The following is a 16049-nucleotide window of genomic DNA, read 5'->3' on the forward strand; positions in this document are numbered from 1 at the left end:
GAGCACTTCTCATGTATGATTATAGTTGAGACGATTACAGAGTACAAAGTTACTATACAGGGTTATTCACAAGCCACAGAGAGGCTTAGCATCTCAAAAAGCATCATATATAAATCCGAGAAATTTAGCATACTAAAATGCCTAATTACTCTCAATTGCGCCAAGGGATGTTGCCAAGTACTCACATCTGCAATTCGTCTACGATGTTAGGAAGAAATATGCAAATTGCGCTGTCCAGTTTTAAAGCTATCGAATGACATTATTCGAATTGTTTGTTGTGTTGATTTGTGATGTGAATAATAATGAAATTGTTTAATACTTTAATTACCGTTTGAATCATTTATGATCACAGAAAAAGTATAGTGTTTTACTCATCAAAAATAATTTTCTATAATTCGCAAACATTACCTCAGTGACAGCAACTGCTATTTGCATCATTCGTGGAATAATATACTATTAATCTTAATATATCAAATAATATAAACTGCAATAATTGGCTTAAGCGCTTTTAGTAAACGTTTTTATTTTATTTTGTCGTATGTCCATTTACATCATAAATTATTGTGAATTAAGACAACTAATTGTACGTTTATTGATTCCTAATTTTTACATTACTGCATCAGCTTTTTTTCTAATTCTAAAGTTGAACAAAGGGGTCGCTTCTTTTGAGAAACCCTGTAATTTCATTTGGGATTTTTTATTCGCTTTAATTAATTTGTAGGGTAGGCAACTTAATATACATGTGTCGCACCTTAAGTAACATGACAACGTCACTCATGCATCAGCTGATTTTTATTTACAATATAATTTTGTTATTCTTTTTGTATTTACTATATTAAATTTTATGAGGTTACACCATATTAATAATTTAATACTTTTTTATCATTAATTAGGGAAATGGATTTTGAAGAGGACAGCGAAGATGAATTACCTCCTGGTTGGGAGGAGCGGGTAAGGCCTGCTTTTCTCTTTAGAATGCACTCTGCTTTATACAATGGGAGATGCAACAGTACAATTGCCTCATACAGATTCTTGTTTTACCCATTTTCATCCCTAATGTTACCTCTCTGTACTTTGAATACATGATCATTCAATACCTTTACAGTGTCTTCTTTACCTCATTTTCCAATAGCAATTTTATTAGTTGATAAGTTCCTTTCACCCACAGTTATCCTTTTTTCGTTGCTGGTTCACCACTAGTTTGCCATGGTTTCATTAGAAATTCATCAAATCGAGAACCAAATTGTTTTCTGGAATGCATCATTTTTGTGTAATATAATGTCATTTTACCATTTATTTTAATATATATATATGTATTCTGTGAACTCAATAATATTTACATATTTTGGTTAATAATGATAATTTTTGTGTGTATTTACTCAGCTATTACCTAGCTATTTACGTCTCTTTTTAATTGTTTATTTATCTAATCGTTGAAAATAATTTCAATTTATTTTTTTGCTGAATAACTAATTTAACAACATGCATTGCAAATTTTGTTAAGAACTATTATAGTGAATGTATTGATTGGTATATTTTACATTATTTCTTACTTGTTTTTTGACATTGTATGGTTTTATAGAAAAGTTAAGTTTAATATTCTGCAGCGTATTATAGATTATGCTATGGAATGTTATGTTATTTATGTATAATATAAAATATACAAGCACAACACATGTTTTTGTTATAGGTAACTATAGATGGTTCAGTGTATTATGCCAATCATTTAACCAAAAACACTCAATGGAGACATCCTAGAACTGGAAAGAAGAAGCGAGTAGCTGGTAGACTCCCATTTGGGTGGGAAAGGTTAGTCCAATGCAAGTAGCTATGTGAAATTATGCAAAATATACTAATACTGGTATTTAAAACTAATATGTCATCAGAGAGTCATAGTACTCTACAAAATAATTAAAAAATACTAGTAGACTCATGGTCAAAAGCACAGCATTTTCGATGCAGATGTGTGAAAAATCATCTTATGATTTGACCATGAGGCCAACTTGTTTAATCTGGTCCCTAAGTTCCGAGTTTTTGTCTCTGTCTCTGTCCTAGACGTTGATTATATTGTCATATTCGTCAAAAGTAGCCTCAAAGCTTTTCTTCTGTTCTTTTGCACTGTGGGAAGTAGAAAGCACGACTCACTTTCCCACCGATTTAATTTTTTAAATAAATGAACCATCAGCTGCCTTAAGAACCGAATCTCCTTTCCTCCTAAATTATTTATGTGCATTTAGTTATAACCAATTTCTTTTTTAACACAACACGGTTTCCGATCGATGTTGTTTTGTCATTCTGCAATTTTCTTTGGAAATAAAAATCTTGGGGCTTTTTAATGCTATTTGAAGAATAGCCTAGATTTTGTAATGTAAAATACATAGTCTTGTCCTCACTACACTCTATTGTTTAGTGGCCTTATAATCTAAGTACTTCTTATGCCTGTACATCTGCGATGCCGCCGCAATTAACGGAAACTGGAACAGTTTCTCGTGAAAGTTTTTACCACTCTTATGCAGTATAGAGTAGGAATATTTTGTTAACTATCAGCCTACGTTACAGATTTTACAAACAATGAGCTTTTAGATTAAATTTATCGACCGTGGTATTTTCACCAAATAAAGTAACTTGTAAGAAAATCGGAATTTTCCGAAAATACTCTACAACTCTTTTATAAACAAAAAAACTGAAAACCGACGAACATTTTGTAGGAAATTTTTCTGCGCCCTGTATATCCGTGAGAAAAAAGCCCCCTATGTCTATCAGTCGGTACTTATATAAGGATCGTTGTCGAAGACCAGTATGGCCCAGGAAATAAGTATTGACTGTGTCGGCACAGAGAAGTGTAATGTGTGAATCAATCCTTATTTCCACGTCTGTAACTTGTGACCAAACGGTTCCAGTCAATTCCGCCGACTTTAAATATACGAGTAATAGGTTTTTTTTAAATACTGCTAGAGAGAAAATTGTCCTTTTGTAATGGAAATAAAAAGTTAAAAATGTAACAATTTGTGAACTGCCTCAGAGGCATTATTTATGACAAGTTTAATTGAACTTGGGCCACTCTACATACCCAATTAATTGGTTTATGTCAAAAATTGCAAGAGGGAAGTGCCCTTTAGAATGAAAATAAATTAATCAAAATTTAGTAGTGTAAACACAATCTTAAAGGCATAATTTCTGGCTAATTTAGTTAGAGTTCACTCACTTTAGATACCAGCGCAATCGATTTTTGTGAAATATTGCAAGAGGAAAGTGTCCTTTAGAATGGACATAAAATGTTTAGATTTTAAAGATATATGCACGGTCTGAAAGTCATCATTTGTGGCAATTTTGAATGAAACTGGTCACTCTAGATACCTGATTAACTGGTTTATGTTAAAAATTGCAAGAGGGAAGTGTCCTTTAAAATGAACGCATATGCTTCAGAATTTAGTGGTATATATATGGTGTTGGAGATATAATTTTTGACTAGTTTGGTTGAATTTCGCTCCTTCTAGGTACTCGCGCAGTCGGTTTTTATGAAATATTGCAAGAGGAAAGTGTCCCCTAGAATGGACATGCAAAGTTTGAAGTTTTACAGTGCATGCATGGTTTCAGGCACAATGTTTGTGCGAAATTTGGTTGAATTCCGTTTACTCTAAATACCCGATCAGTCGGTTTTTGTCGAAAATTACAAGAGGGAAGTGTCCTTTAGAATGGACGCACATAATTTAAAATTTAGTATTGTATACACGGTCTTAGAGGCATCATTTGTTGCAAGTTTAGTTGAACTTTGACCACTTTTGATTATTGATCAACTGCTTTTTGTGAAAAATTGCAAGAGGGAAGTGTCCTTTAGAATGGACATAAAAAGTTCACAATTCACCAATATAGGAACGGTCTCAGGGGCATCATTTGTTGCAAGTTTAGTTGAATTTTGGCCACTCTTGACAGCCGATCAATTGGTTTTTATCAAAAATTGTAAGAGGCAAGTGTCTTTTAAAATGGACACAGGAAATTCAGCAAGTAACAGTATATGCATCTATTCAGAGGGATTATTTGGGGCAAGTTTCGTCGAATTTTAATCATTCTAGATATGCGATTAATTGGTTTTTGTGAAAAATTGCAAGAGGGAAGTGTCCTTTAGAATGGACATAAAAAGTTCACAATTCACCAATATAGGAACGGTCTCAGGGGCATCATTTGTTGCAAGTTTAGTTGAATTTTGGCCACTCTTGACAGCCGATCAATTGGTTTTTATCAAAAATTGTAAGAGGCAAGTGTCTTTTAAAATGGACACAGGAAATTCAGCAAGTAACAGTATATGCATGTATTCAGAGGGATTATTTGGGGCAAGTTTCGTCGAATTTTAATCATTCTAGATATGCGATTAATTGGTTTTTGTTAAAAATTACAAGAGGCAAGTGTCCTTTAGAATGGACATAAAGAGTTCACAATTCACCAATGTAGGAACAGTCTCAGAGGTATTATTTGTTGCAAGTTTAGTTGAACTTTGACCACTTTTGATAGCCGATCAATTGGTTTTTATCAAAAATTGCAAGAGGCAAGTGTCCTTTAGAATGGACACAGGAAATTCAGCAAGTAACAGTATATGCATGTATTCAGAGGGATTATTTGGGGCAAGTTTCGTCGAATTTTAATCATTCTAGATATGCGATTAATTGGTTTTTGTTAAAAATTACAAGAGGAAAGTGTCCTTTAGAATGGACATAAAGAGTTCAAAATTCTCCAATGTAGGAACAGTCTCAGAGGTATCATTTGTTGCAAGTTTAGTTGAACTTTGACCACTTTTGATAGCCGATCAATTGGTTTTTATCAAAAATTGCAAGAAACAAGTGTCTTTTAGAATGGACATAAGAAATTTAGCAAGTGATAGTATATGCATGCACTCAGAGGCATTATTTATGGCATGTTTTTTCGAACGTTAATCATTCTAAATATGCTATTAATATGTTTTTGTCAAAAATTACAAGAGGAAAGTGTCCTTTAGAATGGACGTAAGAAGTTCATGATATAGAAGGGTATGCACGATCTCAGAGATATCATTTGTGGCAGGTTTTGTTGAATTTAGGTCACTCTAGATATTTACTCAATTGGTTTTTGTGAAATATTACAAGACAGAAATGTATTTTTGAATGGACATCAGAACTTCAGAATTTAACAATCAATGCATCATACCAGAAATATAATATGTGGTAGATTTTTTTTTAATTTTGGTCGCTAAGAACACGCGATCACTCATTTTTTATGAAATACTTGAAGAGCAAAGTGCCCTTTAGAATAGACATAAGAAATTCAACATTTAGCACCGTATCCATATTATTAAAAATATTATTTATGATAAAGTCAGCCCAATTTCGGTCTTTTCATGTATCTTGTACAAATATTGTATGCATCGTATACGAGTGAGGTATTTATAACAATTTCAGGTGAATCTAAAGTACTACCGTGTCAGAGGCATCATTTGTGAGGTGTGGTAAGCCAAAGTCAGCCTTAATACCCCCATTTGTTGTCATTATAAAATTTAAGATTTTCCATTATTAAAAAAAAATTTAAACAACCACAATTTTTTAACACCAAGTATAATTCGCAATATTCATAAAACTTTCGTTACTCTATTTTCTAGAGTAGTTTCTCCTGATGGCAAAATAGTTTTTGTCAATCATATAGATGGAAGTACCACATATACGGATCCTCGATTAGCATTTGCCATTGAGGAAAAGGAACATGTCAATGATTTCAGGCAGCGTTTTGATGCATCCAGCACAGCCCTTGCAGTAAGTATTGGATCATATGCATTCAACCAAATAATAGTCTGGAACGTCGGTTTTGTAAATGTAACTTAGAATTTCTCATAGGTACATACATTTCTACACCCTTTGAATCACTTGAAGCATTCTTACTTAGGTGCTGATTGGCCAAGATCTATCAGGCAAACTGGCTATTGTAACCGGATCAAATTCAGGAATCGGCTTCGAGACTGCCAGATCTCTGGCAAAACACGGGTGCACTGTAGTTTTCGCATGCAGGAACTTACCAGCCGCCGAAAAGGCCATTCAGCTCATTTGCAGAAATGAACCATTAAATATTGCCGACAACTGTATTCCTATAGAGTTGGATCTGTGCTCTCTAGACTCTGGTATCTCATACCAATTCAAATTTAACAAATACTAAAGAATTCCATTGATTTGGTTTCAGTCGTACAATTTTGTAACACCATAAAAAGCAAATTCCAACAAGTTGACATATTAATCTTAAATGCTGGGGTGTTCGGACTGCCATTCTCTAAAACCTGGGACCGTTTGGAAATGACTTTCCAAGTCAACCATTTGTCCCATTTTTACTTAACTTTGCTATTAGACCCGCTGCTTGTGCAAGGATCCAGGGTTGTTATAGTTTCATCGGAATCTCACAGGTATTTTAATGTTTTCTACCTCTACCCTTTAGAAAGAAGATATTTTTTTCTCAGATTTGCTAACCTCACGTTAGAATCTATAACTCCTCTAACGTTGTCACCTGAAACAGCTCGTCATTACTGGGACATGACCGCGTATAATAATTCCAAGCTCTGCAATGTTTTGTTTGGCAGACAGTTGGCGAAAAATCTTCAAAGTAGAGGCGTATCTGTGTTTAGGTAGGTGAATATGACGGCTTGAAGAAGAATTAAGAGTTTTTTTTTTTTAATGGAAAAATAGTCTCCACCCTGGAAATATGGTTCATTCAAAGCTGAGCAGGTACTGGTGTTTGTACAAAATTCTGTTTGCTCTGGTAAGGCCCTTTACCAAGAGCCTGCAACAAGCGGCATCGACTTCAGTGTATTGCGCCACTGCCCCTGAATTAGTTGGAGTAACTGGTAAGCATCACAAATAGAACATTTGTTTCTCTAAAAGAGATTATTCTACTGATGTAGACCTCTAGGTGTAGTAGAAATTTCTTCAATGCGCACTTGGTACTGGTCACTTAATTCTTAATTAAAATGACTTTATTTCCTCCTACTTGACAGAGTTTTTCATTTGCAGGAGTCTATTTTAACAACTGTTGCCCTTGTCAAGAAAGCCAGGCTGCGCAAAATGAACAGATGGCCAAACTATTGTGGAATGTAAGCATCGATATGGTAAAAGCCGTTTTAGGAAAGAACGCTCCTGGTTTGGACAATAGGCGAATACACATCGAGCCTCAAAAAAACGTTGAGGTTACAGATGAAATTAGATTGAATCTAGGCAATAAACAAGACTGATGTTGGATAAAATATTCCATTTGACCAATAAAACGTTCCAGTACTAAATTCTCCTAATACTTTTTCTTTGTTTCGCTACAAACATTAAGAATTAAATGAAGTAATAAGATTATACCTACCAGAGATGTGAAAATACCTTACAAAAACGATTTCCTTAGGAGATTCCGAACGTATTTGATATTGTATATAGTGCCCGTCCCTAACTCAATAATTATTGAAAAATGTGTGACAAGCTAATTATGAAATCACCTAGGAATTGCACTGTTTTTTGTAACGACCAAAGCGAAGTCCTACAATACGACACGTTTTTCGTAATGACCTTCATACCTTTTTTGCGGTAGGATGAAGAAATCGCAAGAAAATGGTATAAGTTTAAATAGATTCAAGTTGCGTGCGGTGTCTATGATATAGTCCCCACAGTTATAGAAGTCGCAAAACTACCTCGTATTTGAACTCCTTAGATTTCAGCAATTAGTACTAGCGCGAGATCGTTGGTCACATCTTAAATTATAGCAAAATACAAGACAACAGCTCAAGATACCTTAAATAATGTGTGGTGTTTTTTTTCCGTATGTTTCGAGGGATTTATAAGAGGAAGTAAAACGCCGTTATTATTCTAAAATATATTTGGTATATGAAAAAATAATAATTAACATAGAACATTAAAATTACAGTTATGGGCTTATCTAAATACTTATAGGTATTAGTAAATAAGGAATGTATAAATGGCTAGGTTAAACACTTAGAAGTCATATATGAACGAATAATGATCAAAAAGGAATTTTTCTTTAACTAAACCCTTAAATATATATAATATTTATCACAAACATTCCAAACGTGATAACAGCAACTGATGAAAAACGTTGAATTATGGATTAACGAAATAAGGGCACCCGTTAAATTTATCGTTAAAAAACGAACATTACTAATATTGTTAAAGTTGTTAAGCCGGAACTAAACATAAAACAATGCTATAACATAATCAGGAAAATCCTACAGCCATTATTCAAACTTACATTATGTATTCTACAATTAGGTATTATTCTACGTTCACTTTGTTAATATCACAAGCAGTGTTCAATATTAAAAAAAAACAACGGTTAAAAGAAAACGGGAGGCACTTAAAGGTGGTTTAGAGTTATTGAATGTAGGTTTGTCACATTTTCATTTTCCCCTCACTGACCTAAGAAAAAAGGCTATTCTCGAAGAAGCTGATGTGATTCACATTTGTGATAGAACCACGTTGCAGGTATTTATAGGCTGGTATTGTTAATTTAATAGCATATATTGCATTGGAGCCAGATCCATTAACTAACAAAGACCTGATGATCTGCTGGAAAATTGATGCCGACTTTCGGCGTTTTTAAGGTGTTTTATCAGTTGAGTATGTATAGTAAGTATTACCAATAATGAACCTATTATAGACAGACGATTTGCCATTTAAAAATGAGAAGAGCGGGATTCGCAAGAATATGCTTTCTCAAACGTACCACTGGAAGACGTGCTTGGAAGGAATCAATGCTTTAGAGCAGTGGTGTGAAAACTTTCCAAAAGAATCGTATTATGAAGAAATACAACAGGCAACATATGAAAAATGTGCAAAACACAAACACTGGCAACTAATAAAACAGAAGAAGTATGTAACTCTTCGATTTAATTACATCCTAAAATCCACTTACTCGGAAACTTATGAATGCTCAAAAGGAAGATATTTGGAATGAAAGAAATTAAGAAGCTATATACCGAACCCTCTTAATATGTCCTGTAAGCTGGCGAAAAACCAGTATATAAAACTATACATGATATACCGCTCGAAAAGACTTACAGGGAAATTATTTTAAGAAAAAATTGAAGTAAGCACCCTGCATACCTATTAACAACAACCGATTTATTTATATAAAGCGCCAGCCATTTTCTTTTTAATGGTAAAGATAATTTAATTCAAGAAAAATGCTACAAAATCGGGCTAAATATTTCTCATAATAACGATGGAATTTATTTTCAACACCGAGATTTTGTATTGTAAAATACATTAAGGAGCAAGATCTAAAGAGCGGGAAAATAAACATTTAACCAGGAATTTGTAGCAAATCAATAACCGTTTATTAGTCCCGCTTTCGAACAGTAATAGCAAGGACAAAAATAAAAAAGAAATTAAATGTATAAAAGTAAAAATAAAAAAGTTTAGTATACATGCATATTGCCTTTGAAATTACGATGGAAAATATAGGAATCTCTGACGGTACGTTGAGTTTTCATTAAAGATTGGATTAATGATGGATTGTAGTATGACAGGAATGCACATGTTACTTTATTTTATAGAAGACATTCTTTTTGTGTTGTCAGTTATTAATAGACGATGGTGTAAAATGTTAAGCTTTTATGTTTTGCTATACGAGCATCAAAATGTATGAAAGAATAATTTATAACAATATATCAAAAACATAAAAACAATGTCAAGAATATATAACAGGCCGTTATGGAGAACACTGCTGGATGCTTTCTGCATGCATCTAAACTGAGATGTTTAGAATTGTTATGATGTGAAAAATTCTCAGGCTATTCCGTCTCAAACTCCTTAAACTTTTCAACAGTGTAGTCCATTTAGCAGATTAGTTACAATAAAAAAGTGCTTTTTCTCCTCTTACCTCAAAGTAATTCTCAGTACGCCCCTGAGAATTTAGAGGAGCAATTGCTACAACTCACTATTATTAGGTTAAAAAGATTATTAAATAGTTTAACTCGCGTAGTTCTCTTATCCCTATTAGCAAATTGTGTTGATTGTGTTAATAATTTGCAAGAAAAAATTTAATGTTTTTTTAAAGAAAAATTATAATGAATCTTGTACTAGGGAAAATTAAATATGTGTATATTTGACTCGTTGCTGGCCACATGCACTTTCTCCTCTGTCTTACATCCTGTCCATCAACATCATTTCTCTTCTTCATCATATTAAACAAATATTCAAAAGATTTTCTATGATGAATTTTTCCGCCCGATGACCCCAACACTTCGAGTAAGAATATAGTACTTAAGTTATCCTTACACATAACTTAATATTAGGAAATTAACTTAAGCGGCTTTGGTACATTTCAAACCGACTCGAAACGTACAAAAAATATCGAAAACTACAATAATACTCGTAACCGTAATAAACAATTAATAAGTTTAATTGTTGAAAATCTACACCCTAAATAACAAACTACCTGATGTGATGATTACAAAGCTCATACAACCGCTTCGTTCAGTTGAAAACGGGGTTTTAATATAGAAACTTGTAACCGAAAACAGGCTTAAATTCCGTACTTACTTCTACTCTAATTTTGTCGAGAGCTAAAACGTGGTTGTGCTGACGCTTCGGTTTACTTTTTTCCCGATGAGTCGACTATTTTGGATTGATTTTATGCAAAGAGCTGCTTCCTGAAATAAGGAATAAAAAAATTATGTACACATTAACCACACACATACACACAATTAAAAGCTCTTATTTTCTTTTCTGACGAAAAAAAAACTACCTTCAACTGCTTCACCAGCATCTCATTCCTTAACTTTTCAGCGTTTAACTCCCTGGTCAAATCAGCTTTGGATTTGCTGCAGTCGGGATTTAACGACCGGTGTTGCAAGATCTGCAATGTACTAGGTCTTTGCATCGGATCGGGATGAATCATCGACCTAAAATAAAAATATTAGTACCAATCATGAGGATAGTATTTTTAATCAAATTCCTCACTTGATGAGTTCCAACAAATCCTTTGTCAACTTCTGAGGTAGTTGCGGTACTTGTCCTTCTCGTATCACGTGCCATTTGGGGCCATTTTTCGGGAGGGGACCGGCACCCGCGCATTCGAGGGCACTCAAACCCAGGGCGAAGACATCCGCTTTGGTCAGATGACTGTAATCTTCGTGTAGAATTTCATTGGGTAAGTAACGACAATCTCCTTCTTCAACCTACATTATAAAAGAAGGAAATAAATTAAACATTCCCCTAGATATTAATTAGAAACCATTATTGTATGGCACTAAGGAAACCTATTAATGCCCGTAAACGATTTTAACAGAAAATTACTTTCAGAATATTTTTTTGTTTGTGAAAACCGGCTAGGAAATTTCCAAAATATAATATCTTAAAAATTACGGAAAAATGTGGCGTTGGACTATTCCAATAGGCAAGTTATTTTTAGGAAGTACCTCTCAACTTCAAAAAGACTTACCTGTGGATTGCTTAAACTGGTCACATGTCCTAAGTCTCCAATCTTATAAGTCAACTCTTCCTCATACATCTGACTATCCTCCAAGTCTTCAAATCCATCATCTGCTGAGTCATAATTCGTTAAATTTACCTGAAAGCAAACGTTTTTCTAACTCTTCTTCAAAAAACAATCCTTACTCCAGTACCTTCTTTTCTATAGAGATAAATATGTTCCCAGGCTTAAGATCCATGTGAACTAGCCCTTCTGAATGAATATACCTCAGGCCTTCGGCAACATGTAGAAGCATTCGTCTCAATTCTGCGGTGGTCAGAGGTTCGTTGATGATTTTGTCAGCTAAAGAGCCCCCACTGCAGTATTCGTTTTGGATTATCATGTGATTGTCTTCCGCCCATGCTGAATAATATCTCACTACATGTTGATGTTTGCCTGTTATTTAATCACAATTAATACTTCCCAGTAGCAATATCAAATAGAATATCTTACCTAATACTGCATGGGCATAAACTTCATTTAGAGCAGTTTTTTCAAAGGCGCTACCCGCTACTGGTTTGGTGGATTTTTTGATAGCGTAAACACAGCCATCCAACCTATTAACACATTTGAATACTGAGCCAAACTGACCCTTTCCTATTAGCTCCAATTCTAAGAACTCCCTATGGTACCGTGGTATATTACTTTCCTAAATTAAATGAGGTTCAACAGTAACCAAAATACAAGCCACTACGCAACCAACCTGCAAAGCAACTCTCTTTGTTGGCTGCTCAATCTCCTCGTCCGATGCATCCACGTCGTTCACATCAAATATCGGAGGTTTAATTTTTGGTGAACATAATGACCTAACCGAGCGAGATCTTTTCTTGGATAATAATTGTCCTAATAAGTTCAATGTCTTTCATGAAAATGCACCAAAATAAACTTGAAATTTATCTTACCATCTGGTGTAAATGGATTAACATTGGCAGCAGGCTTCTCTTTTACTTCATAGGCACTAGGAACAGCTTTGGGTTTGTCGCCAAATAACCTGCTTCGAGGCAAAGGTGTTGTGGAAGATGAGGATTTCTGAATGATGGTCTTGGGTGTTAAGGGGCTGTCAAAGAGCCGTAAAGCTCTGACGCGCTTGTAGGGTGGGCTGAATGAGAGTTTAGATGGTGCTGGTGTTCTGAAGCTGTCATTCCTGGAGAAGTTCTTCTTGTTCAGTTTAAATAGCAAAAATAATTGTTAATGTGACAAATTTATGCATAGTTTGCAAATAGTTTTATCGGAAGTTATATCTAAGCAAACATCAAGAAACTTTTATTCCAATAATTCCATAAACGATTCAGTGAAGGCCAAGTTCATGGTTAAAGCTAAAAATGAAATTTATAACACCAATGATACCTATTATATATATATATACCTATTCTGACTGATTTATGTAGATAATTATGGCCATGCCATAAACGTTTCAAGGTGAAGAAATTATAAGTTTAGAATGGGCAGCGAATTCACTGGATCCAAATGCCATGGAGAACTCATAGAATTTTGTTTCCAGGACGATCATCAATTGTAACATTGCACCCGAACTGTGGATAAACTTGCTGAAGTCAATGTGGAGGACTGGAACTATTTACCTCAATAAGTTAGTTTGGTCACACCGGAAGTAACGTAATAATAACATTCAAAATTCTCCAGAAAAATTTATAATGTCTTTTTGTATCTTGTATGAGCCCTCATAATTTCAATTTGTCCAATGTAACAGAAAAAAAATAGGGTGTAGATACTCACATTCTGTTGCCATCTGTTATCTATGGGATAACATATTGTAAGTTGGTCATATTTAAAATTGGGTTGTAAAGCTTTAATAGTATATGCATATAGCCAACATTTTATATGACCTGATATTTTTTATATAACGTCCGGTTTTTAATTTTTTTGTATATGGGTTTGATCATTTGATTGTATCGTAACTACCATGAAATGAATAAAAAAATACTCTTAAACATTGAAGAGAACTGCTAGATTCTTAAATGTGGGATATAAAGTTGTCTCGGGGAATGATGTTAAAATTACATGTTTTTGCTGAAAACACAAGAACAATCTCAAAATCATTTCCAGGAAACTTTCTACTTGTCAAATATATCCGAAAAATATAGAGAAATGAAGCTTATTTCTTATTCAAGTTGGAAACTTAATAAGAGTGCCTGTTCAGTTCTGCCTAGATTGAATGACTATTTTACATTTACTCTAGCATTTACAAAATATAAGACTATAGTGTCAACAAATTATTGTACCTAAATCTTACATGAAATAAAATTTTTGGCAAAATTTCTAATGAAAAACAACCACATGTAAAAGGTCTTCAACAATGCCTCCAACTGACATGACAACTGTTACTCTGGGGTAAATAGTAATGAATGTAATATGCTTAACTAGAAGAAATTGAACTGCAAGTTGTAATGTATAGAATTGACAAAACTTTCAATTCTTGTACATTGTAACCATTGTTGGAGGCTCTGTCTCTCTATGTAATATTATCTTCTAGTCTGTCTCCATGTGTGTATTAATTATTCCAATATATGTTTACCTGCACTTTGATCTCAACTTTGATGTATAATCCATGGATGTTGATGAAAGACAATCCAGGTGAGATTATACTTGGTTGATATTTGTCAAATGGGTACTAATATGGCACTGAGAAATGGGGTAGGCACAACTTTGATTTTTCTAATTTATCTGGGATGTACACTTCCTTTGAACTTAATCAACTATATAAAGCCCAACATGTCTGCTCCTATTAAGCAAGCAGAATCAAATATGTACCTACATAAATTACTTCATAAATGACCACCCAGTACCAAGTATATCTACAGAAGTTGAAATGAAAGAGAAAGTAAATAGCAAGTCAAATAGTAAATATCCTAAATCCTCAATTTTCCACCTCTTTAGGCCTTATCTTAAAACCCTATCAATATTTACTAATATATAGGGTTCCTAACTATATGCTGGGTGAAATTATGAAGGTAGTGAAGATATTTACTTAATGGGAAAACTTCATATTCCCCTTTGTGTTAGCAAGAAACAAAATATGCCCCATGATTTGCTCCAAATAAAAGATATAAACCCACAACTGAGACTTTTTGGGCCTTGATTTTTGAAGCAAACTCAGTAAAGCATATAAGCTGTTGTACACACTTTTTTCAGTCAAGTTTACAGAGCTAAGTAGAATATAAACTTCTATCATTCTACTGAACAATTTGGGGAATAAGCATAACATAGTGTAGTTATTAATTCCAAGCATATTTCAGAACAAAGGGAGTCACAGGAAAGTACTTCACGATTTAAATGTGTTACAGGTATTTACAGGCTATTGCAGTCACCACTGTCTTCTGTCATGCTTAGGGGAATGTAAGAGTTGATGGTTGTATCAAATAATCCAAGGAATAAGCATGGCAATATGAGGTAGTTAGTTATCCCAAGCATGCTTTTAAACAAAGGAAGGGTCTGCTTTGGAATTCAACTCTGTTATGGGCATGAGAGAACTGCTGGCATTTGTGAGTTATGAAATACAACCAGAAATAACCTACATTTGACCCTTATTAAGAACATCGTGGTAATATATATTCAAAGTTTCTATGGCTATTGTTAGGGAATGAAGAAGTAAGTTTAAGTAAATAAAGAAAACATTACAATGAGGAACACTTAGGATTAACAGACCTCATCTCTTACCCAGACATATCCCTCTTTTAGGCAGCTATTTTTAAAAATTGGAAAGCATGACAATATGTATTAAAGAGATATAAATGAAGGTAGTGAATAAAAATTCTGAATTGACTTATTTAAAGTCATAATTTCATCCATCTTTCCATGGAGCCATTAGTTTGCCCCTTATGTTCTCCCTTGTCATAATACATGTTAATATTGTTAATAGTGTTTAAGATTGTTAAGTAAAGCAGGTTATAAAAGTTCCAAAATACCATAAAAACCTATATAGTCCTCATCAGAAACTACTTCCACTTAAATAACAAAGCTTTTTACGCATGAATGCATGAAGCTCCTAAAATGCTTCAGGGACTGCTATACTGAGCATGAAATTTCCAAATTGAATTCACACCCAAGTTACACATAAGCCAACATTTTCTCACCTAACAATATTCGATTTCCTCGCCGATTGGGGGCTGCCAGAGTCCAAGTCCTCACCATTATCATAAGACAACTCAAAAGACATATCTCCATAACCAGACGAATTGACATCTTCGTTTTCCATGTATTTGAAGTCCTCCTGGCTGCTGCAAACCGACATCCCTACCTCAACCCTTTTTCGGGGCTACGCGAATTTTCACAGATATTTCTATTAAACTTAAATTTATAAAAACCGCACTTTTGTATTACAAAAAATAAACACTTTACACATTCCCTGTTTCTCGTATAAAAACCTAAACGGTTAATCTCACGACTGACGCATCTGGATTCAATTCAACCAATTGCAGAGTACTTCCATATTCCAATATGGCGTTTGAATTCTTATTGGATAGACGCCGTTGTTTCCGTTTTATGAGACGCGGGCGTTTTAAATATTTTGTTCAAATTAATGTGACAGTTGGATTTAATAAGAATAAGAAGTA

General features: G+C 34.0%; 2 protein-coding genes across 4 annotated transcripts in view; one reads left to right on the plus strand and one right to left on the minus strand.

The window, feature by feature from the left end:
* The window catches only part of Wwox (WW domain-containing oxidoreductase), a 108596-nt gene extending 101311 nt beyond the window's left edge, over positions 1-7285 (plus strand). For all 3 annotated transcript variants that reach the window (XM_066288341.1, XM_066288340.1, XM_066288339.1), the window contains exons 2-9: positions 894-951; positions 1691-1809; positions 5627-5777; positions 5908-6139; positions 6199-6415; positions 6470-6634; positions 6696-6853; positions 7020-7285. In XM_066288341.1, coding sequence (XP_066144438.1) covers positions 898-951; positions 1691-1809; positions 5627-5777; positions 5908-6139; positions 6199-6415; positions 6470-6634; positions 6696-6853; positions 7020-7237 — 1314 coding nt within the window. In that variant the 5' untranslated portion in view covers positions 894-897 and the 3' untranslated portion in view covers positions 7238-7285. The remainder of the gene's footprint in view (positions 1-893; positions 952-1690; positions 1810-5626; positions 5778-5907; positions 6140-6198; positions 6416-6469; positions 6635-6695; positions 6854-7019) is intronic.
* Positions 7286-7845: 560 nt separating this feature from the next.
* Positions 7846-15894, minus strand: Wee1 (Wee1 kinase). The gene is made up of 9 exons (XM_066288336.1): positions 15570-15894; positions 12381-12622; positions 12182-12321; positions 11932-12127; positions 11633-11874; positions 11449-11577; positions 10968-11185; positions 10753-10909; positions 7846-10657 (listed from the first exon to the last, which is right to left on the minus strand). Exons 1-9 carry the CDS (start codon positions 15725-15727, stop codon positions 10571-10573), a joined length of 1569 nt encoding a protein of 522 aa, XP_066144433.1. The 5' UTR covers positions 15728-15894; the 3' UTR covers positions 7846-10570.
* Positions 15895-16049: the final 155 nt, after the last annotated feature.

This window comes from Euwallacea fornicatus, chromosome 12 (genome assembly GCF_040115645.1).
Source record: "Euwallacea fornicatus isolate EFF26 chromosome 12, ASM4011564v1, whole genome shotgun sequence".
NCBI classification, from domain to species: Eukaryota; Metazoa; Arthropoda; class Insecta; order Coleoptera; family Curculionidae; genus Euwallacea; species Euwallacea fornicatus.